This window comes from Papio anubis, chromosome 10 (genome assembly GCF_008728515.1).
Source record: "Papio anubis isolate 15944 chromosome 10, Panubis1.0, whole genome shotgun sequence".
NCBI lineage: Eukaryota > Metazoa > Chordata > Mammalia > Primates > Cercopithecidae > Papio > Papio anubis.
In genome coordinates, this window is record NC_044985.1 from 110,691,082 (window position 1) to 110,716,297 (window position 25,216).

The 25,216-nt window shown below is 37.9% G+C and overlaps 1 protein-coding gene across 7 annotated transcripts in view; it reads left to right on the forward strand.

Annotated features, from left to right (window-relative positions):
- RHBDD1 (rhomboid domain containing 1) overlaps window positions 1-25,216 on the forward strand; it is a 165,278-nt gene that overhangs the window by 68,548 nt on the left and 71,514 nt on the right. For all 7 annotated transcript variants that reach the window (XM_017947033.2, XM_003908022.5, XM_017947029.3 and 4 more), the window contains 3 exons: window positions 3,500-3,588; window positions 5,518-5,574; window positions 10,911-11,054. In XM_017947033.2, the coding sequence (XP_017802522.1) occupies window positions 3,500-3,588; window positions 5,518-5,574; window positions 10,911-11,054 (290 nt within the window). The remainder of the gene's footprint in view (window positions 1-3,499; window positions 3,589-5,517; window positions 5,575-10,910; window positions 11,055-25,216) is intronic.

A 25,216-nucleotide genomic window follows, 5' to 3' on the forward strand; every position in this document is an offset into this window, starting at 1 on the left:
TTTTGCCTTCTGCGTTTTTAGTTAGCCCCAGTCAACCTTGATCCAAAAACATTAAATGGAAAATTCCAGAAATAAACCATTTATAAGTTTTAAATTTCACACTGCTCTGCATAGCATGGTGAAATCTCACCCTGTCTCACCCAGGACATGAATCATCTCTTTGCCCTGTGAGTCCATGCTGTCTGTGCTACCCACACGTGAGTCAGTTAGTAGCCTTTATGATTATGAGACCAGAAAAACATAGTATATATAAGGTTCAGTAGTATCCATGGTTTCAGCCATCCAGTTGGAGGTCTGCAGATAATGGGGGACTACTATACAATTTTTTTAGCACGGTTGGGGAGCTAAAAGTATAGTTCCTACTATTCTTGCCAGAAAATGGGAAAAAAATGTTCAATCCCATATTTTTATTATATATGAAGTAGTGACATGGACAGGAGACAGAAACAGTGGGTAGAAGAAGGCAGTTCCCAGCAAAGGCCCCACCATCAAGCCTGGAAACCCACAGCCCTGAATGGCAACAGGCATTCCTTTTTTGCACCCAATAGCTGCCTTTTGGCCCACCATGCCCCGCTCTCCTCTACCCATATAAACCTGAGACCCCAGGCTCCAGAAGGAGACAAAGAGATGAACAGAAGAGCAGAAGAACAGGGGAATGGCGCAACAGAGTGAAGAGGAGCATCGGAATGCCGAGAGGAGTTTACCTGGGGACGATCGGAGAGGAGATATGTCACTGGACAGCCAAACTCCAGGGGAAGACCATCTTCCCACTCCATCCCTCTTCCAGCTCCCCATCAGTCCCACTGAGCCACCTCTATCACCCAATAAAAGCTTCACATTCATCCTTTGAAAAGGCAGAGGGTCCACTGAGCTATCTAACACTTAAGCCGACTGTGGACGGCAAAGCTAAAAGAGTACACGTAACACACACCCACTTGGGCTTCAGGAGTCGCAGATACACACCCCTGGATATTGCCATGGGGCTGAAGCCTAGGAGCACTCATCCCAGCCCCTGCACCTGTCCATCAGTGTGCTCCCTTTCCTGTAAGGGGTTTAAGCAGGCACGGCCGCCAAACAGACAAGTCACACCCCTGTGGCACATCCTGCAAGGGGGGTCAGGGAACTCCTATTTCAGTAGATATATTTGATGAAAATAATGCCCTCCTGAGGGAATGATCGTTTATGTGGTGTATGTGTGTGCACGCATGTGTGTGTGTGCACGCACGTGCATATGCCATGACTTTTAGCATGTGTGCATGTATATGAGGGCTTGTTTGGGCAATAGTGTCATTTAATCAGCTAATGGGAATAAGAATCGATGCTGTTCTCTTTACAAGACTCCTGTTTGTCTCTTTCAAGGGTTCTTCATTGCATGTTCTTTTCCTGAGAGCCAACCAGTCTTTTCATAGCTTGGAGACAATGAAAATTACTCAGAACCATCTTGCTTGTGGTGTTTCAGGAGCTCTCCCCTAGGCTGCTGCCATAGTAGGCGAAATGTATTGGTTTTGACTCTGAGTCTCATGTAGGTTACCAAATGGTGGATTCTTAGCTCTGTGACTGCCATGGCTCAGCAAGCACCCTGAGCTGAAGATCTAGTGGTTTTAACTTACCTCCTGATGGTCTTGGTGAAACGGTCCTGGCACACTTGAGCCATTTACTCAACGTATCCTTGAGAGCCTCTCATGTGCCTGGCACTGTCCTGGGTGTTTGGAATACATGTGTGAAAGCCACGTAAAGGCTATGCTCTTGGAGTCTCCATCAGGCTCTTTCATAACTTTCAGTTTCCCACCTTCTGGAATGAGAGGTCACTATTCCAGGCTGTGGGAATGCATTCATTTGCTTGGCTTTTTTTTTTTTTTTTTTTAAGCTTCTAATTTTGTGTAATGTATGAATGAGATACCATTGCTGCCCTCAGGGAGTTTGTGTGTGACAGAGAGAGACAAACGGGCAGGCAGACGTGTAAGCACTTTGCCACCAGCAGACTGGCTTCGTGCCATAATAAATTAGGAGCAGCGGCTCTGAGGGGAGGCAGGAGAAGGAAAGAGCGACTCTTCAACTGGGGTGGGATTTTTTGACAGAGGTGCCGTTTGGCTTAGCCTGTGGCCAGAGAGTGCTTGGGGGATGTGACAGTGGGGCGTGTGGGAATGGATGTAGTAGACGATGAGGGTCTCCACCCTCTGACTTTGCAGAGATGAGCAAGGCCAAGTGTTGGAAGGGCTTGAACACACACTGGAGTATTCTGTGAGAGCCAGTGGATTTCAGAGGATGGCAGTAACACCACTTGCCTTCTGCCTTAGGAGGATAACTGATGGCTGTGTGTCGGATGCACTAGAGAGCAAGAGCCGGCTCACAGGGAGACCAGCTGGATGATTCTCTTTCATTTATTTTACTCATTCAGTGCACATTCATCTGGGGTTCACTCTGTGCCCAATACTGGGCATTTCCAAATAGTTCAGATGGCAGTAAGCGTGGTTGTGGCAGTAGGAATGGGAAGGCTGGGAAGGGTATGAGAGGCATTACAAAGGGGAAGTGGGAGTGGCACACCAGAAAAGCCTAGTTTAAGGTGTCAGTGGATGTGTGCATGTGTGCGTGGGGGTGTCTAGAGGGCGGCGGGCAGCTGGAAATGGAGGTCAAGTGCATAAAGAACAGCTCGTTGTGTAGGACCCCCCCGCCAACTCTGCTTTTGTGGTAACATGCAGAGGTTTTTGAGAATCCCCAGTAATTTCTTAAACTCAGGCTGGGTGGGAGGTCATTCAGCCAGGGAACTCCGCAAAGAGTATTGCCACTTGGGTCAAAGTAGACCTCTGAAAATAAATTTTATAAATGATTGCCACTTTTAGATGACAGTTTAAGAAGAGTTAAACCACTTTCATGCCCTAACTCGAAACACTTTCATGCCCTAACTCATCTTTCAAGTTTGAAATTTAAATGTGTGTTTCTTTGTTCTGAGTGACTGGAAGATAAATATGAAGACAATTTTGGTGGATGCAGGTGGGCATCTCAGTTCCTTTTGCTGAGTTTCACTTGCTCTCTGCTTCACTCATCCATGGTGTAGAAAACTGCAGCAGTCTGCCCTGCCGTAACACAGATAGACATCATCCCTCACAGTGGCTGGATAATTCCAGATGTAATGCCAAACACAGAAAACTGATTCCATTTATGTTTTGTGATAAGAGGTACAGAGAAAAACAGAAAGCAGTGTAGTGACTTGTCTTGACAAAATGCTTCCGCTGCCCTGCAGGAGCGAACCCACTTCCCCTGGTTAAGGAGGGCTGTTGCATTTTAAACATGTGGTGGTGGTTACTCATTGTGCCTTTTTTTTTTAAGGTGGGAAATATTGTTCTTTGGACTGAGTTAAATGCAGCTTAGCATAAAAGACGTGATGTGGAACAAAGCCTGTGGACTGTGACTACTTGACATGCACTGGGCTAATGAGGAGACAGAACGTCTCTGATCAGCAGCAGAACAAACACTCACAAAGGGTCTCCTTCCCTCTTAGGACTTCCTTCGCTGGGCATCTGGCTGGGATTCTTGTTGGACTAATGTACACTCAAGGGCCTCTGAAGAAAATGATGGAAGCATGTGCAGGTACAGAATAAAACACCTTTGGCATGACAACAAGCTGGACTTTCATCTTCATTTTAATGCGAACAGGAGCAACCCCAAGTTTCCCTGTGGTTCAGCTCAGGAATTCCCTAATATGCCTGTTTTTCTTTTTAAACCAAAAGGTAAAACAACCAGTGCAATTCCTTACATTGCTCCACAAAAGAGGCTGCACACTTAAATTTTGAATCTGATACTTTCTTAGGGGACAAATATCAGTATGTATTTATACCCTCAACCTTAATGCTACCCGCAGAAAACCATGATTTCCTAAAGAATGCAGAGAACTAAAGTGCGTTTAAAAGAATGCATTCTTCTGTAATAGTCCGTGCATTAATATACGTGCAAGGCAGAGTTGAAAAAGAAAATGAAGCCTGAACTGAAGTGCATGGCCAGTATTTTAAAGAATTCAGACTGATGACCAGGTCCTTGGTAGATGAGCCATATATTCATGCATGGCCAAACCAAGTCTGTTGCTGCTTGAAGCTTGGCTCCTGCTTTTTAAAATTTTGTTTCTCCCTTCAGAATGATACTCAGTGAAAATATTTCATTTAGAAATACTTGTATTTTTTAGACCTCTTAATTTTAAATGCGATTCTCAGTTTGACTTGTAAGAAAACTGGTTTGCAAACACTTGTTTTATAGAGTGAGTTCCACTATTTCATCTTTTATTCATGGGAGAGCTTCTGAGACTATTTTACCTTTTCTTGAACCATAAATAATTTTTTCACAGTTTGTGCTGATGACTGGTTTTCTTGAGAACCATATAATATTCATGATATTAGAAAGCTTTCCAGGCACTGCACTGGCACCTTTATTAGCAGGTCGTGTTCACTTTTGGTTGATTTTTACAGGCTGTGTTGCATCTAAGCAGATTCTCATTTTCCCGCATTGGCTTATTAATGTGCTTCCGCTGTATGTACTTAGAGGAGGCAGTGGGAACTTCATTTATGGAAAATGTCCAGTTTTATTATATTTTCAATATAATTTAATACTCATTAGTACTGATAAAAGAGATGATTCTCGGAAGTTTAATGTCTTGTTTCTTTTTTCTGTGTCTCATGATGAAGCGGTTAGTAAAGCTTTTTGCAGACATGTTATGAAATTTAAGCAAGTACTTTAATTTTTAAACAGGATTTTCACCATAATTATAATATTTAAACTCTTAGTTTTAAAAGCCTTAAAAAATGAATGGAGACTTGTTTTTACACCACTCTATTTTCAAAGTAATAAATACGATGGAAAATTAAATAGGAAAATTAGAACACTCAGTGCAGTTTGCAAATAGCCTGCAAACTCGGCCTTTTTTTCTGTGAGCTGAGAATTGAAGCACACAGGAACCCCATGGAAAATGACCCAGCATGTGGAAGCTGCCGTCTGATGCCTGCTGAAGAGGAGGGTCGCCCTGAGGGTGTGGTCCTTGGCCCTCCCTCCCTCACTTCATTCAGCCGTGCCAAATTGACTGAGTAGACAGTCCTACTGCCTTCTATAGGGACAAGAAAGGGTAAAGTCCCCTAGGAAGGGGAAGGAGCGTGCCTCTCCTAACACCCTTGTTTGAGGAAGCTTCTCCATTTAGCCGGAGCATCTCTGCTTAGACAGAGGCATCAAAGCTGAGCCTTGGTACTTTGGAGGCAAAGACTAAGAAACTTCAGTGAGTGTAAATTAGGGTTTCATTTTCCACTCCCCACCCCCAAACACACACACACACACACACACACACACACACACACACACACACACACACTTTTCCCTGTCGGGCTGACCCCCAAACAGAAGGGAGTTGATTTTAATAAGTGTTTAGAAATCATTTGAAATGACCTTGGGCTTTGTCCCAGAGAACTTCCTAATGACTGGAACAATTAGCATTTAAAACTTTATAGCTGCCATTAAAATGTTTATTTCTTTTACATTTAGGTGGTTTTTCCTCCAATGTTGGTTACCCAGGACAGCAATACTACTTTAATAGTTCAGGTAAGCAGTTTATTTCATTTAATAAATTTTAACTTATTTTTAAAATTATAATGTTCAGCTCTACAGAGTACTTTAGGATACTGCTAGTTGATGCTGTGGTGGAGTCATTCACATGTTATGTAACTGTGCCTCTAACACGCCTGGAAGCTAGTTGGAGGGGTAACCTAGGGAGCATATTTGTGTGGGTTGGTACGGAAGGCCAGGGAAGGAGGTAACTCAGACATGAAAACATGGTATGATTGATATGAGGTCTCTCATGTGTGATAAGGTTCATATTAGACCTTGGTGCTTCGAGTCTCAGTCTGAGACTCAACTGCTGGGAAAGTGTTAGAAGTTGGTTTTAGGTATATAGTTCTCCACAGCCCATCCCATGTATATTCAGGAAACCCTTGCATACCCTAAGATGCTAAAATAGGCATGCTGCTAATAAATGCCATGTGACTTAATGAGGAAGAATGTATTTTTCTAAGTGTCTGTGTAAATAGATAGAAAGGACCTGCTGTTAAAAGCATAAGACCTATTTTAGGCTAAAGCCTTTGCTTTCCAGTCTGGGGTAGCTACATGGTAGTATCTTAGATCAGGCCCGGCAGCCAGGTGTTAGCCATGGCCATTGGGACACTCATGTCTTAATGCAATGAACTGATTGTGCCCCTCCCCAAATTGATATGTCGAAATCCTAACCCCTAATGTGATGATTTTAGTAGGGTAGGGATTTGAGGAAAAAATTAGGTCATAAGGGTAGGGCCCTCATGAATGGGATTAATGTCCTTGTAAAAGTGACCGCAGAGAGCTCTCTGGCCTCCTCACTGCCACATGAGGATACAAGAAGTCAGCAGTCTGCAACCTGGAAGAGGGTCCTCACCAGAACTGACCATGCTGGCGTCGTAAGCTTCCAGCCTCCAGATTGTGAGAAATTTCTGTTGCTTAAGCCAGCCAGTCTATGGCTGTTTGTTATAGCATCCCAAATGGACTAAGATGTGTTTCTGTTTATATTAATTGAGGACCACTATAGCTTAAAGCTGAGACTAGCAGCGGTTTCTTTAAAGGACTGGACAGCTAATATTTCAGGCAGTAAGGGCTTTATTGGCCATATAGTCTCTGCTGCAACTAGTTAACCTGTCCTGGTAGCATGAAGGCTGCCATAGGCAATGTATAAACAAGTGGGTATGGGTGTGTTCCGATAGAATCTTATTGCTAGCTCCTGCCTTTTCTACTGTGTAAGGATATGAGATTGACACTCTGTCAATTTAACCTTACAAAATAGGGCAGTTCTACTTACTGTCTTTTCTCTCTCTCTTTTGCACTCCATTTATTTTCTATTTTTTAAAAAAGAGAACTGAAGAGAATAGCTTCTTTCCTTCTTATATGGAAGAAGCACAGTCACAGAGACCAGAGAATTAAGGGCGAAAATAAAAAGCCCTTTTTACCTCTTTTAACCTCTGTAAGATTACCATAGTTATATGCCTTTCTCTGAAGTGATTGGATTTCTTCAAAGGCAGAGCTACAGAAGGCCAGGTGGCTATGCTAATGGTCATCTAGGGAACTTTTATGAGCGCATATGTATATCTTACAAGTAATGATTTATTCTTAATATGGCTGTCCTTAGCTGGAAAAGTCTTTATAGGTTGAAGAACCTCATGAATGTTTAAAAAGCTGTTACCAATTTTTCTAATCTTGGTGGTGTTTCTTGATCTCCTTTGCCATGAAATCCTGGTATGTGTATAAGGAACAGATGGAGTAGTTAATAGAATAATGATAACCAGATTTTCTTTTACTACAGAGCCTAAGTATGCAACTAAAAAAAAAAAATTAGTATTCCTCTCAGGACATAATTTAAATTTATTTATCTTATTTGTTTGATTGCTAGGTTTTTCCAAGAATGTTTATTATGAAGATTTTAAAACATCTCATTGGGCCAGTGAAACAGCCATAGAAAATTTGGGGTCCTATGGGAGGAGACCTGTTTTCATGATAATAGATATTGATGAGATTTTGGGTCCTGTTGATGATTTATGATCGATGATGTAGAACGTTTAACCACACTGGTCTTTCTGATTTAAGGCACCAAAACGTTCCCATTTTCTTTCCTCATGTTTTGTCTGACAGATACCAAATTTGTTTTTATAATATTCAGATGTTTAGAGTTGTTGACTTTATTTCATTGCAGAACTGCTAGATTATTTTAAAATAAGAAATAGCATGAAGAAAAATGTTTTTCTACATCAAGAAAATGTTGCCTCAAATCATCGCATGTGTATCTGGCAATTAAAACTCTGTGTAGATGTATAATTTCTATGTGGTGAGCAAATGTTCAGAGACCTTGGGTTATTTTGGCTCTTGAATTAACTGAGCATTTTTGGGGGTGGATAGGTAGAAATGCTGCTTAGATCTTACATAACAGAATGGCTTTCCACAGGGGTTTGTAAGTGATAATGAGCCGTGTGGGAAATTACCCAATATACTTTTTGTATTCCAGTAAAATAATTGGCACTCTTAGGGAATTGGGCCATTTCTCTATGCAGGGATTGCTGAAGCATCCCGTGCTATTCAGTAACGTCTCTATAAATATTCTATTAGTGTTGCAGAATGGTTGCCACTTTCTTTGATTCTTTGTGGAGAAGATATATTAATTGTGTTTTTACCATTTGTCCTCACGTGAAAGGTCTTTTTTTTTTTTTTGATAAGGAATGAGAAATAAGATTTGTAAAAACACTACCATGGTCTCCTTTACTCTCAAGGTCTGAAACTTGCTGGCTGAGTGTTCCCCAACGCAGCAATGGGGGCTGAATTTTTCTGATTCTATTGGATAGAGACCAGTTTAAGAATAAGGGTTCATATTTAAAATGGTAAGATCCAAGTTCAGTTTTAAGCTATTGTGAGGATTTGGAAAATGTACTTGTCTCCTTTTCCTGTTTTAAATATCAATAATGTTAATATTTTGACATGGGAAACAGGTGAGAGAAAATATGAAAGTTGGGTTATTAGAGGTATTTAGTAAATTCTCATTAATGTTTACTGCACTGGGGCAAGGCTTTTCAGGATTAGTCTCCAAAATCCTAAACAATTTTATTTAATGTTTATTTAAATCATTCCTTTTTCTTTTACTTTCAAGGACATTCAGTAAAATAGAATCAAGTTAGAAGAGTTTTATCACCATCACTAAGAATGGACAAAAGATCTAGATAGACATTTCTCCAAGAAGATATACACATGACCAATAAGCACATAAAATGACACTCAACATTATTAGTCATCAAAACCACAGTGAGATACCACTTCATATGCCCTAGGATGTTTGTGAATAAAAAGGCAAATAATAGCAAGTGTTAGTGAGGATGTGGAGAAATTGGAACCCACATACACTGCTTGTAGGAATAGAAAATGGTACAGTTACTTTGGAAAACATTCTGGTGATTCCTCAAATAGTTAAACAGAATTGCCATGTGATGCAGCAGTTCCACTTCTAGGTATATACTCAAAAGAAATGAAAGCGTATGTCCACATAAAAACTTGCTCACAAATGTTTATAGCAGCATTATTCATAATAGTCAAAAGGTAGAAGTAATACAAATGTCTATCAGTTGACATTGGATAAACAAAATGTGGTATAAGCCATACAGTGGAATATTATTTGCCCATAAAAAAGAATGAAGTACCGATAAATATAACAAACTTGATGAACCTGGAAAATATACTAAGTGAAATAAACTAGACACAAAATGCCACATATTACATGATTTTGTTTATATGAGCTATCCAAAATAGGCATATTCTGCAGAGACAGAAAGTAGATTAGTGCTTACTTAGAGCTGGAGAAGGGATGGGCGGGTGAAGATTGTTAGCTAAAGAGTACATATTTCTTTTTGGGGGTGATGAAAATGTCCAAAATTGATTGTGGTAATGATGGTGCAACTCTAAAATATACTAAAAACCACTGAGTTGTATACTTTAAATTGATAAATTGTATGGATCTCAATTATATCTCAATAAAGCTGTTCTAAAAATATCCATAGACACAACTACTTTTCATGACCAATATTTATATAAACGTAATTATATTAGGCTATCAACTGAAACTAGTGTATTTTGTCATTCGTTGTTTATATGAAAATGAAGTCTACTAGAGTGCTGATTAACAGTTTCCCTTTTAATCTTGCATATTAGGTAAATATTCATAAGCAATACAACAGTAAATTTTAAATAGCCTCAGGACCAACTATCAAAACTTCTGAGCATGAAATCTCAATTAATGAGATTCTGCCATTCAGTGTTCCTCTTTTGACTGGATTGTGTTTTCTTCTGTAGCCTTATTAAAGCTCTAACTCAGGCCTGTACTGCTGTACTGTGGGATAATATGGAGATCTGTCACAAAGACTCATAGTAAAGGTTAGGAATCTTCATCAACAATCCAAACCACATTATTTAAATATTTGAAACATCAACTTCAAAGAATATAATAATGGCAGGAAAGAAGAGAAAAAAATCAAACAGACTATTTTACTTCTCTCTCTTTATGCCAGAACGAGATTGGTAACCTTCTGTGGGGAACAAAAATCTCTTCCAAACAAATTCTCTATTGGCAGTTAAAGAAAATGTAAGGAATAAACTCAAACTGAAAAGATCAATGGAAATATCTTGCAAAAATGAACTTTTCTGTTATTGACCTTTATTAATAGAGTACCTAAGTTTGGTACCTAAAGCATTACTTAACGACCAAGTTGTCTCTTCTCTCTTGTTTTATCTAGCAACTCTTTTTTTTGAAGTTGTATTTTCTTTCTTGTTTTATCTAGAAACCATTTTTTTGGGGGAACTATAATCTCTGACATAGAATTACAATCACAGAGAAACTGGCTGCATCTTAATGTTGTTATTGTCTGAAGTATTCTGTGGGATCTGTATGAAACATTGGTCTGCCCCTCATTGTACAGAGCAACAAGACATTAAGACTTTATTAGCTATTGTTTCCACCATTCTCTTGACTCAAGCCAGGAGTTCACTGAAAACTCTCCAAGTATTGAATAGCTCTAAGCTGAAAGAATCCACTCCATATGTCAATAGCTCATTCCAGTCTCTTCCCCAGGACTTCTGACTACCCTCTGAATTAATATCTCCTTTCCTCTTTAGCACATAAGGACTCAATCGTGTCCAGCTCCATGGTGGGCACTGAGGATACAGTGACAAGACGATCACCATTTGGCATCTTTTCTTATTTTGAGGATAATTATTATACCTAAAATAATGTTGTGCCTTACTTGCTTGTCTTTGCTTATACAAAACAGGAAGTATAAAACAACAGTCCATAGCTGTGTTCTAGAACCTTTTCCTTTTGCCTGCAGGCAGCTCTGGATATCAGGATTATTACCCGCATGGCAGGCCGGGTCACTATGAAGAAGCACCCGGGAACTATGACACGTACACAGCAGGACTGAGTGAAGAAGAACAGCTTGAGAGAGCTTTACGAGCCAGCCTCTGGGACCGAGGTAGGAGTCTTGTGCCCTTCAGTTATTTTAAAGCATACCTCTTGTGGTAAGGTAGCCTGAAAAAGGGCTATTTGTAGCAAATTAAATTTTAAATAGTTCAGAAAAAGGATACATAGATGAAAAATGTGTGCAGATTGTGATTACAAAGAATGGGGTGTGATGCCATATTCCCAGCAACCTAAGCTAGTAAGGTGCCAGACTGGGTATGTATTGTTAAAGTGGTTCTTTTTATAGGCCTGCTGCACTCGATGCTTTGGCATTAAAGTCAAGAAACTTAAAATTCTTAGATGCTTGATTAAAAAAAGAGATTTTCTTTGGAATTCATATGTGTAAAGAAGGCTCAATGTCACTAAGTATCAAAATATTGCCCATAAACCTTCCACAAATCTCCCTCAACATCACGTGGGCTAAGAATTCAAGCTCAGGTTTGACTTCTGCTGAACCAATCTGTCTAAGGGTAGAGCCTAGAAATTTGTGTTTTGAACAGGCTTTCCAGGAGTTTCTTTTACAAACCGATATCTGAAAAAACGCTGTATTTATTCTGCCGTCTTTGTTCTAGGTTTGAATTATGAGTTTGGGAATTACTGTTTTTATTGTTTGAGTAGTGACTAAAAATCAGCTATTCATTTAAAGGGCATTTGTTAAAGTTTTATGTTTCATGTACAATGGTAGGTACAATAGGGAACACTGTGGTAAAAGGTGGAACCTACCCTCAAAAGTTAACAATCTGTGTTTGGGTATATGCCTACTAGATGTGATACCACACAGGTAACCCTAGTATCAGGTGACTAAGAGAGGCTCAAGCTAAGTGCTAGAGGTAGGGAGAAGATGGTGAGCTTTGTCATAACTAGAACTATCAGATTTTCACAGAGGAGATAGCGTTTGAGTTGGACCTTCAAGGATGTGTAGAACTTGAAGAGCTGTGGACGGGCATTCTCTGTAGAAGTCTATCAGCGTAGAAGTTAGGGTCATGTTCCGCCAGCCCTCACTTTTGAATGAACAATAAGAGAAGAAAGGGAAGAAGATTGGGAAGCTAGGCTGGGGCTGGATCACAGGGGTCCTAGAATTAAATAGGCCAAATGGAAAGTGGATTTAGTATGTGATATAAATGCCAATGGGGTCTGCATGGAGACTGATGTGGTCAGAGCTCTGTTATAAGAATCTGGTAGTAGCAATCATTCTGCAAACAGGATTGAGCACCCGTCGGGTACCAAGCATTATGCTAGATGATGAGAGTACATAAATTGTAACAATAAAATTTCTGACTTTAGGAAATACAGTCTTAGCAGCAACAGTGTGCGTGGAGGTGGGGAATGACAACAAGCAGGGAGACAAGTTGGAAGACTGTATTGCAGTAACCTGAACAAGAAAGGAAAGCCTAAATTATGAAGGTGGCAGGGGAAGTGGAGAGGAAGGCATAAATCTGTGTTTCTCAGGTGAAGAGTTTCAGAACGTGATGATATATCAGTAATCTATCACTGTGTAAAGAATCACCCTGAGACTCATGGATTTAAACAGTAAACATTTATTCTTGCTTGTGAGTATATGAAGCAGCTGGGCCAGGCTTAGCCGATTTTGGCTAGCAAGCTAAGGTGTCTGCAGTGGTCTGCTGGGGTCTGGCTGCTCTAGGGTGGCTTCCTCTACATGCCTGCCTGACTGATGCTGGTGGTATGCCACGCCTCATTCCTCATCCAGCAGGCTAGCCTGGGCTCATTCACCAGGCCACAGCATAAGGTTTACAGGAGAGGGCAGAAATCAACAAGTCTTATGCTGGCACAGTGTCAGTTCCACTGCATTCTGTATACAGTTACTGAAGCAGGTAACAAGACTAGCTCAGATTCATGGGATAGGGAGATAGTCTCTACCTCTTAGAGGAACAGCAAAGTCACATGCAATGGTTATGGATAGAGGGAGAGGTGGAGAATTGTAACCATTTTTGTAATCACTGTATCACATGTAGTCAGTGAACTGCCAGTATCACAATCATTCAAAAGCATGCCTTAGCCATGGAATCCTGAAATCCGGGGGAAGGGCCCACAGTCTGTATTTTAACAAATTCTGATGATTATTCCTGTGCACACAGAGGTTTAATCACCACTGGGCTATCCATGAAATACTACGGTACACGTAGGGCAGGGCAAAACTTCTCAGGTACACGTAGGGCAGGGCAAAACTTCTCAGCGTGGACTTCATACAGCCTGTCTCTATCCCCATCTAGGCTGATTTCAAATAAAGTGCCAAGAGCCAAAGAACGCAGCATTAAAGGAAAGATTTGGACTTATATTTGGGGGACGTCGTCTGATTATTACCTTCGGCTAAGAAAATGTATATTCTAAAGTAGCAAGCCTTCATAAAGAGTGATGAAAAATCAGAGGGAAAAATTAGGTAGCCCGGGTGAGAATGTTTGAATGTGAGACATAGAAAACCTCCCATGTTAAATGTCGTAAGAGAAAGGAAACGCAAGAGGGCAAGCTTACTTTTTGTAGTTTTATTTCTAAAGCGTTGCTATATGCCCCCATAAGTAACTATACAGGAGGTTAGCACTAGTAGTACGGGTGTTTTTTTTAGAAAGAGAGAGAAAATAATGACTTCCTTCAATAATTTGGGCTCAGAGACATGAGCATGGAAGATCTGTAGAGGAAAGCATCCTCTGATGACCCTGGTGATTTTAGAGCAATTTTAGAGACTTGAATCTAGGTACAAAGGAAGGGTCTTACATTTGGGGAGTCAGAAGGAAGTTGGAGTAGATTTTTGAGATGTTTCCTTAAAAAAGAATGTGTTTATTATTAAGTTAATATAAGTCACTAATACTAATTTTTCCTGCTTAACAATAGATGGTATTGAACTATATACTAACAGGCAAAAAAAAAAAAAAAAAGAAAAGAAAACAGGCTACCTTCACAGATTTCAGAAAGTCATCTTATAGTAGTGTTGATTTTTCATAAATTTAAATCTCATTCTTAAAAAACTTCTTGTAAAAATAACTCAAGAGAGTATACTGAACAGAAATAGAAACAACATAAAATTTTTACTACCCCTATTTTAAATTATTTTTTGTTTTTTCTTATCCTTAAAACATTTCAGTGAAGTTAAGAAATTAATCATTTTTACTTAAAAAAAAAAAAGAGTTTTTACACATCAGATGCTATAAGACTTGCTTGGTGAGAAGAGTATTTCTGGGATTATTTTGAAGCCAAAGGTTTTGTTTCTACCTCTAACTAGTTGCTTGGTCTGAAAAAATCTAGCTTCTACTTTGTGAGTATGGAGTTAAGTTCTAAAACTCCTCACAGTATAAGACTGCTAGGACTAAATGATCCAGAGTTTGTGCTGAATTATTTTTGCTATCTGACCTTTTATTTTAACAAAGTCATAGGTTTTTTTCCCCTTTTTTCCCTTCCTCCTACACATGTGTTTTCAGAATTTAAAGCAGTCTCTTCTTTCCATTCATGAAAAATCGTACAAGTACATAGAACTTGTTTGTCTCTCAAACAGCCACTTAGTACATCTGAAACAGAGTGGCCTTGTTTAGCATTTTGAATTACAGTGAATGAAATATAAAAATAAATAATTTTAAAAAGAAAAGAAATCATGAAAGTTAATAATTGATGATTTTTGAATATAGGACTTTCTAAACAGAAAAGTAATGAAAAAATTGTGGAAGATAGATCAATAAAAACTTTGACAAAGAATTAATATAATCAGTATGTAAAGAACTCATGCAATGAAGTAATTAATACTAACTCCTATTTGGAAAATTGAAAACAATTTTAACATATAACCCAAAGACTTCTAAGTGATCAGTGTGCATCTAAAAATAATTTGCTGTATATTAGCAGAGAGTTACTTAGTTTGTTTGTCTCACCACATTTATTTTTTATTTTTATTTTTAATTTTTGTGGGTACGTAGCAGGTGTATATATTTATGGGGTACATGAGAATTTTGATACAGGCATGCAATGTATAATACATCAGGATAAATGGAGTATCCATCACCTCAAGCATTTGTCCTTTCTTTGTGTTACAAACAATCCAGTTCTACTCTTTTAGTTATTTTTAAATGTACAAAAAAAATTGTTGACTGTAGTCACCCTGTTGTGCATATTAAATACTAGATCTTACTCATTCTAATTATTTTTTGTACCCATTAACCGTCTTCATTTCTGCTTATCCTCCACCCCAGCGTCTGGTAACCATCATTTCATCTCTATCTCCATGAGTTCATTTTAATTTATAGCTCCCACAAATAAATAAGAGCATGCAAAGTTTGTCTTTGTGTGCCTGGCTTATTTCACTTAACACAGTGACCTCCAGTTCCATCTACGTTGTTGCAAATGACAGGATCTCATTTTGTTTTATGGATGAATAGTATTCTGTTGTGTACAAGTACCACAGTTTCTTTATCCATTCATCTGCTGATGGATACTTAGAGTGCTCCCAAATCTTGGCTGCTGTGAATAGTGCTACAGTAAACATGGGAATATAGATATCTCTTTGATATAATTATTTCCTTTCTTTTGGGCATATACCTAGCAGTAGAATTGCTGGATCATATGGTAGCTCTACATTTAGTTTTCTGTGGAACCTCCAAACTGTTCTCCATAGTGGTTGTACTAATTTACATTCACACCAAAAGTGTACAAGGGTTCCCTTTTCTCCATATCCTCACCAGCATTTGTTACTGACTGTCTCTTGGATAAAAGCCATTTTAACTGGAGTGAAATGATGTTTCATTATAGTTTTGATTTGCATTTCTCTGAGGATCAATGATACTGAGAACCTTTTCTTATGCCTTTTTGTTATTTGTATGCCTTCTTTTGAGAAATGTCTATTCAGATATTTTGCATGGTTTAAAAATTAGATTATTAGGTTTTATCCCATATATAAGCAGCTGTTTGAACTCCTTATGTATTCTGGTTATTAACCTCTTGTCAGATGGATAGTTTGCACATATTTTTCTCCCATTCTGTGCGTTGTCTCTTCACTTTGTTGATTGTTTCCTTTCCTGTAAAGAAGGTTTTTAACATGATGTGATCCCATTTGCTGATTTTTGTTTTTTGACCTATGCTTGTGGAGTATTACTCAATAAATCTTTGCCTAATCCAATGTCCTGGAGAGATTCCCCAACATTTTCTTTTAGTAGACTCATAGTTTGAGGTCTTAGATTTAAGTATTTAATCCATTTGAAATTGATTTTTGTATATGGTGAGAGATAGGGGTCTAGTTTCATTCTTCTGCATATGGAGATCCAGTTTTCCTAGAAGTATTTATTGAAGAAACTGTCCTTTCCCCCAATGTATTCTCTTGGCACCTTTTTTGAAAATGAGATCACCAGAAATGTGTGGATTTGTTTCTGGATTCTCTATTCTCTTCCACCGATCTGTGTGTCTGGTTTTATGCCAGTGCCATGGTCTTTTGGTTATTATAGCTTTGTAGTATAATTCAAAGTAGGGTAATGTGATCCTTCCAGTTTGCGTCTTTCTGCTCAGGATAGCTTTGGCTATTTTTGGTCTTCTGTGGTTCCATGTAAATATTACCATTACTTTTTCTATTTCTGTGACGAATGTCATTGGTATTTTGATAGGGGTTGCAATGAATCTGTAGTTTGCTTTGGTTAGTATGGACATTTTAACAATATTGAGTCTTCCAATCCATGAACATGGAATATCTTTCCACTTTTTGTGTCTGCTTCAGTGTTTTCATCAATATTTTATAGTTTTCATTGTAGAGATCTTTGACTTCTTTGATAAAGTTAATTCCTAGGTATTTTATTTTACTTGTAGCTATTTTAAATGGGATTACTTTCTTGGTTTTTCAGATTGTTCACTGTTAATATATTGAACTGCTGCTGACTTTTGTATGTTGATTTCGTATCCTGCAACTTTCCTGAATTTATCAGTTTTAATAGCTTTTTGGTGGAATTTTGGGGTTTTTCCAAGTATAAGATCCATACCACCTGCAAACAAAGATAATTTGGCTTCTTCCTTTCCAATTTGGATGCCCTTTATTTATTTGTCTTGTCTGATTGCTCTAGCTAGGACTTCCAGTACTGTGTTGAATAGCAGTGGTGAAAGTGAGCGTCTTTGTTGTGTACCAGATCTTAGGGGAAAGGCTTTCAGTTTTTCCCCTTTCAACATGATACTAGCTGTTGGTCTGTCATATGTGGCTTTTATTGTGTTGAGGAATATTCCTTCTATACTCATTTTTTAGGGTTTTTTGTCATGAAGGGATGTTGAATTTTATCAAGTGCTTTTTCTACATCAATCGAAATGACCATATGGTTTTTGTCCTTCATTCTGTTGATATCGTGTATCACATTGATTGATTTGCTTATGTTAAACCATCCTTGCAGCACTGGGATAAATCCCAAATGGTCATAATGAATTATCTTTTTAAAATGTTGAATTCAATTTGCTATTATCCTTGAATCAACGTTCATCAGGGATATTAGCCTGTAGTTTTCTTTGATATCTTTGTCTGGTTTTAGTATCAGGATAATACTGGCCTCATAGAATTAGTGTGGAAGTATTCCCTCTGCCTCTATTTTTTAAAATAGTTTGTGTTGGATTGGTATTCATTCCTTTTTAAACATTTGGTAAAATTTAGCAGTGAAGCCATTGGGTCCTGGGCTTTTCTTTGCTGGGAAACTTTTTATTACGGCACCAATCTCATTACTTTGTATTGGTTTATTTAGGTTTTGGGTTTCTTCATGGTTTAATCTTGGTAAGTTGTGTGTGTCTAGGAATTTATTCATTTCTTCTAGATTTTCCAATTTATTGGCATACAGTTGCTCATAGTAGCCTTTAACAATCCTTTGAATTTCTGTAGAATAGGTTTTAATGTCTAGTTTTAATCTCATTTTTGTTTGGGTGTTCTTTTTTTCTTAGCCTGGCTAAAGGTGTGTTGATTTTGTTTATGTTTTCAAAAGAACAACTTTTTGTTTCATTAATCTTTTGTATTTTTTTCGTTTCATTTAGTTCTACTCTTAACTTTATTACTTTTCTTCTACTATTTTTTTTTGTTCTGTTTGCTTTTGCTTTTCCAGTGGTTTAAGATGAATCATTATGTTATTTGAAGTTTTTCTACCTTTTAGATATAGGCACCTATTGCTATAAACTTCCCTCTTAGTCCTGCTTTCACTGTACCCCATAAGTTTCAGTATGTTGTGTTTGTATTATAATTTGTTTCAAGAAATTTTTGAATTTCATTCTTAATTTTCTCATTAACCCACTGGTCATTTAGGAACATACTGTTCAATTTCCATATATTTGTATAGTTTCGCAAATTCCTCTTTTTAGCGATTTCTAATCTTATTCCATGGTGGTCAGAGATGATACTTGATATAATTTCAGTTTTTCTGAACTTTTTAAAAGACTTTTTTGTGGCCTAACATATGGTCTACCCTTGAGAGGGATTCATGTGCTGAGGAAAATAATGTGTGTTCTGCAGCTGTTGGATGAAATGTTCTATAAATATCTGTTAGGTCTGTTTGGTCTATATTGCAGATTAAGTGTTACTTTTCTTTGTTGAGTATCTTTCTGGAACACTTTTCCATTGCTTTAAGTGGGGTGTTGAAGTCTCCAGCTATTATTGTATTGGGATCGATCTCTCTCTTAAGCGCTAATAATATTTGCTTTATGTATCTGGGTGCCCCAGTGTTAGATGCATATATATTTATAATTGATATATCCTCTTACTGAATTGACTGACCCCTTTATCATAATATAATTACATTGTCTCTTTTTATAGTTTTTATCTTCAAATCTGTTTTGTCTGATATAAGCATAGCTGCTCCTGTTCTTTACTGGTTTCCACTGGAAGGAAATATCTTTTTCCATTTCTTTATTTTCAATCGATATTATGTATTTTCTTTCTCTTTTTTTTTTTTTTTTTTTTTTTTTGAGACAGAGTCTCACTCTGTTGCCCAGGCTAGAGTGCAGTGGTGTGATCTTGGCTCACTGCAAGCTCCATCTCCCGGGTTCACACCATTCTCCTGCCTCAGCCTCCCAAGTAGCTGGGACTACAGGTGCGTGCCACCATGCCCAGCTAATTTTTTGTATTTTTAGTAGAGTGTTAACCAGGATGGTCTCGATCTCCTGACCTCATTATCCACCCGCCTTGGCCTCCCAAAGTGCTGGGATTACAGGCGTGAGCCACTGCGCCCGGCCTCTATATGCATTTTCATTCTCAATAGGTGAAGTGTGTTTCTTGTAGGCAACAGATCATTGGACCTTGTTTTTTAATGCATTCATTCTATTCTGCATCATTTAGTCTTTTTTCATTTAATGCTATTAATGTTTAGTAAGGATTTACTCCTACCATTTTGTTATTAGTTTTCTGATTGTTTTGTGGTCTTCCCTTTCCTCTTCCCTTCCTTCCTGTCTTCCTTGTAGTGAGTGATGTTCTCTGGAGGTATGTTTTAATTTCTTGCTTTTTATTTTTTGTGTATCTGTTGTATATTTTTTGATTTCTGATTACCATGAGGCTTGAAATTAATATGACCTATTATTTTAAACTGATAACAACTTAACACTGATTGCATAAAGAAACAAGCAAGCAAGCAAAGAGAAAATCAATAAAAACTCTACACTTTAACTTTGTCCCCCTAGTTTTTAGCTTTTGTTTCTACTTACATTTTGTTGTAGTTATTATTTTTGTTTGGTTCATCTTTTAGTCTTTCTACTCAAGATATGAATAGTTTACACACCACAATTACATGTGTCTTTTTATTCGTTTTTCTGTGTGTTTGCTATTACCAGTGAGTTTTGTACCTTCAGATGATTTTTTATTGCTCATTAACATCCTTTTCTTTCAGACATAAGAACTCCCTTTAGCATTTCTTGTAGGACATGTCTGGCATTGATGAAATCTCTCAGCTTTTCTTGGGAAATTTTTTATTTTACCTTCATGTTTGAAGGATATTTTTGCTGGATATACTATTCTAGGATAAAAGTTTTTTGGTTTTTTTCCCCTTCAGCACTTTAAATATATCATGCCATTCTCTCCTTAACCAACTAAACCTAAAGCTAGAAGAAGAAAAGAAATAACAAAGATCAGAGCAGAATTAAAAGAAATTGCAACAACAACAAAAAGATCAATGAAACAAAAAGTTGGCTCTTTGAAAAGATAAACAAAATCATAGACCACTGGCTATCTTAATCATGAAAAGAAGAGAAGATTCAAATAAGCTGAATTAGAAATTAAAATGGAGACATTACAACCATCATCACAGAAATACAAAAGACCATTTGTGATTACTGTGAACACCTCTATGCATACAAACTAGAAAATCTGGAGGAAATGGATAGATCCCTGGAATTATACAACCCTCTTAGCTTTAATCAGCAAGAAATAGAAATCCTGAACATACCAGTAACAACCAGTGAGATTGAATTCATAATTTTAAAAATTGCCAACAAAAAAAGCCCATTGCCAGACAGATTCACAGCCAAATTCTACCAGACTCTCAAAGAATTGGTAGCAGTCCTACTGAAACTATTCCAAAAGACTGAGAAAGAGGGAATCCTCCCTAACTCATTCTATGAAGCCAGTTTCACCATGCTACCAAAGCCAGGAAATGACATAACAAAAGAAGAAAAATGCAGACAAATATCTCTGATGAATGTAGATGCAAAAACTTGCAACAAAATACTAGCAAACTGAACCCAACAGCACATCCAAACAATAATTTACCATGAATAAATGAGTGTCATCCCTGGGTTGCAGGGATGGTTCAACATACACAAGTTAATAAATGTGATTCATCACACAAACAGAATTAAAAACAACCATATGATCATCTCAATAGATGCATAAAAAGCATTTGCTAAAGTCCAGCATCCCTTTATGATAAAAAATGTCAACAAACTAGGAATTAAAGGAACATACCTCCACAAAATAAAAGCTGTCTATGACAGACTTACAGCCAACATCATACTGAATGGGAGAAAAGGTGAAGAGAATTCCCTCTAAGAACTGGAACAAGACAAGGATGCCCGCTTTCACCACTCTATTCAACACATTACTGGAAGTCCTAGCTAGAGCAGTCAGGCAAGAGAAAGAAAGGACATTCAAATTGGAAGAGAGTCAAAATGTCTCTGCTGATGATGTGATTGTATACTTAGAAAACCCAAAAGACGACTCCAAAAGACTTCCTAGATTTTATAAATGAATTCAGTAAAGTCTCAGGTTACAAAACTAATATATACAAATCAGTAGCACTGCTGTACACCAACAGCCACTAAGCTGAGAATCAAATCAAGAACTCAACCCCTTTTATGATAGCTGCAAACAAACAAACAAAACAAAACAAAAACTGGGAACAAACTTAACAAAGGAGGTGAAAGATCTCTACAAGGAAAACTATAAAATACTGCTCAAAGAAATCATAGATGATACAAACAAACAAATATATGTCCCATGTTCAAGTATTGGAAGAATCAATATCACAAAAATGACCATAATACCTAAAGCAATCTACATATTCAATGCAATTCCTATCAAGATACTAACACTGTTTTTCACAGAAATGGAAAAAAATAACCCTAAAATTCATATGGAACCAAAAATGAGCCTGAATAGCCAAAGCAATCCTAAGCAAAAAAAACAAATCCGGAGGCATCACATTACTTGACTTCAAATTACACTCCAAGGCTGTAGTAACCAAAACAGCATGGTACTGATATAAAAGTAGATACAAAGACCAGTGGAACAGAATAGAGAACCCAGAAATAAAGCCAAATACTTAAAACCAGCTGATCTTCAACAAAACTTAAAACATTAATTGGGGAATGGACACCCTGTTCAATAAATGGAGCTGGGAAAACTTAGCCACATGCAGAAGAATGAAACTGTATCCCTGTCTCTCACCATATAAAAAATTAAGGTGAATTAGAGACTTAAATCTAAGACAGAAACCATAAAAATTCTAGAAGAAAACCTAGGAAAAACTCTTCTGGACATTGGCCTAGGCAAAGAATTTATGAGTAAGACCCCCAAAGCAAATGCGACAAAAACAAAAATAAATGGGAGCCAGTTAAATTAAGAAGTTTCTGCATGGCAAAAGAAATAATTATCAGAGTAAACATACAACCCACAGAATGGGAGGAAATATTTGCAAATTATGTATCTGACAAAGGACTAATATTCAGAATCTACAATAAATTCAAACAAATCAACAAGAAAAAAAAAAGCCCGTCAAAAACTGGGCAAGTGACATGAATAGGACATTTCTCAAAAGAATATATACAAGTGACCAAGAAACGTATGAAAAAAATGCTTAACACCAGTAATCTTCAGGGAAATACAAATTCAAACCACAATATGAGATTCTACCTTACCCCAACTGGAGTGACCATTACTAAAAAGTCAAAAAACAATAGGTGTTGGCGTGGATGTGGGGAAAAGGGAATGCTTATACACTGATGGTAGGAATGTAAAGTAGTTACCTCTATGGAAAACAGTATGGAGATTTTTCAAAGAACTAAATGTAGATCTTCCGTTTGATTCAGCAGTCCCACTACTGATTATCTCCTCAAAGGAAAAGAAGTTATTATATCAAAAGAAGTCATTATGCACAACTGTATGTGTTTGTTTATTGCAGCGTAGTTAACAGTTACAAAGATACGGAAACAAGTGTCCTTCAACCAATGAATAAAGAAAATGTGGTATGTATACACCACAGAATGCTACTCAGCCATAAAAAGAATGAAATAATGTCTTTTGCAGCAACTTGGATGGGGCTGCTGGAGGCCAATATTCTAAGTATTAATAACTCAGGAATAGAAAACCAAATACCATATGTTCTCACTTATAAGTGGGAGCTAAACTATGAGTATGCAAAGACACACAGAGTTGTATAACAGACTTTTGAGACTCAGAAGGGGAAATGGTGAGAGATTAAAAAGCCTACATATTGGATACAATGTACACTACTCAGGTGATGAGTGCACTAAAATCAGCTCCTCCATATGTTTTCTTAGATTTATACCGAAGTATTTGATTTTTTTTTTGTAGGATGAGGTTTACTATTTTAAAAATATTTTCTCTATCTGTTGAGATGATTATATACTTTTTCTTTTTTATTAGCATACTATATTACTTTGATTTTCAAAGTTGAAGCAGGTTTGTATTCCCAGGATAACTCTCACCTGGTTGTGCTGTATTACACTTCATCCTGGTTAAAATGCCATGTGCACCTGAAAAGAACGTGTATTCTGCTGCTGTTGGATAGAATGTTCTATTTAAGTGTTATTTAGATGAACTTAGCTGATAGTTTTTTCTGGGTCTTCTATATCCCTACTGATTGTCTACTTGTTTTATTGAATACTGTGAGTATTTTGAATTACATGGGATAATTATGAGTAATATTGAATACCTTGAATACCTGTTGTTGCAATAGTTACTCTGGACACATCAAAGACTTCAAATTCCTTTATTTTTAGGATGGGCCTGATTTATCAGAGGGTTTTTCTCAGTGCCTGCTTGAACTTCAGTTTCAGGTCCTCCTTTTGTGCTGTGACTCAGATACCTTCTCCTTCCACTCCCTTGTCCCTCTCCCGGTGGTACACTGCAATTACTTGTTGCTCCATGCTTTGTAGTCTGGTGATGAGAGGCAAGTTATGGGTACGTCCTGATTAAGCCTTAGTCTGAGGCAGTTACTGTGCCCCTGGGTTTGGCAGTATGGCCTCCTCAGTGTTCTTGCCCCTCCCCCAGATTTAGAGGGTATGTTTTGTTTTTCTTCCTTTTCCCTTCTTAAAGTTGCCATATGCTTTCACTAGCTCCCCAAGGGAAATGGTGGTTCTATTAGTCCGTCCTCACACTGCTATGAAGAAATACCTGAGACAGAGTAATTTATAAAGGAAAGAGGTTTTATTGACTCACAGTTCCACATTGCTGGGGAGGCCTCAAGAAGCTTACAATCATGGTGGAAGGCAAAGGAGAAGCAGGCACCTTCTTTGCAGGGTGGCAGGACGGAGTAAGTGCAAGCAGGGGAAATGCCAGAGGCTTATAAAACCATCAGATCTCGTGAGAACTCACTGTCACAAGAACAGCATGGAGGAAACCGCCCCTGTGATCTAATTACCTCCACGTGGGGATTATGGGGATTACAATTCAAGATGAGATTTGGGTGGGGACACATCCAAACCCTATCAGTGGTTTTTGCTCTTATTTAAGGCATTATTCCATAGGGTCTCTAGGGGAGAAGGATCTGGGCAGCCTTTCATACATTTCCTGGAGTGGGTGCTGTTCTTTTCCCACTGTACCATAATGACAAAGGATCCTTTCTCTGGACTCTAACCAGTCTTTCTTGTGAGACCAGATGAAGTTCTGAGAAGAGCCTGAATAGAAAGTGGGTGTGAATTTCTTTATATCATAGCCCCCTGGGGATTCTGGGTTCCCTTGCTTGCTTACAGTCAGCCTTTACCAATCTCACAATTTGGCCGAAATTTTTTCGCTGGTGACCAGCAGAGTCTGTCCTAGGTGAGCAAGTGCTCATGTATCATTTTAGATTTACATTTGTTTAGTTGGTTGGTCTACAACCTCAGGTCTTTGATGGGTTCAAGAAAAGTTATTAGGTACTCTCTCTGAATCTACTCTGGCTTGGAAGGCTGCCCAATTTAAAAAAAAAAAAAAAGTTAATTTGTGGATTATGTAGCATTTATGTTTTTTGTAAGGATGAGAGTGATGCTCTTTCCAGCTTTCTACATCCCAAGAGGAAGCTAGGAGCATTCGTTATTCTTCATTGGGGTTTGAATCATCATTGCTTGCATACTATTTACCAGATTTTGTTTTCTTACATAAAGAGGATTTTTCCATCATGAAATAGATAGAACTATAGTTTCTTTTTAAAAGTCTGGGTAAATAACTCTCTCTTGGATTCCAAGGTTTTAGACTAAGGAGTTAATGTAATAGTTAGCAATAATACTGAGTTTTGAAAAGACCCACTAACAAGCTCATTTGGTAGAAAGAATGCCAGTACCCCAGCGAAACATCCAGTACTCTTTATAGTCATGCATTACATAATGTTTTGCTCAGCAACAGACCACATATGTGACAGTGGTCCCATAACATTATAAAATTATATTTTCACTGTACCTTTGCTATGTTCAGATACACAAATACCATTGCGTTACACTCGCTTATGGTATTCACCACAGAAACAT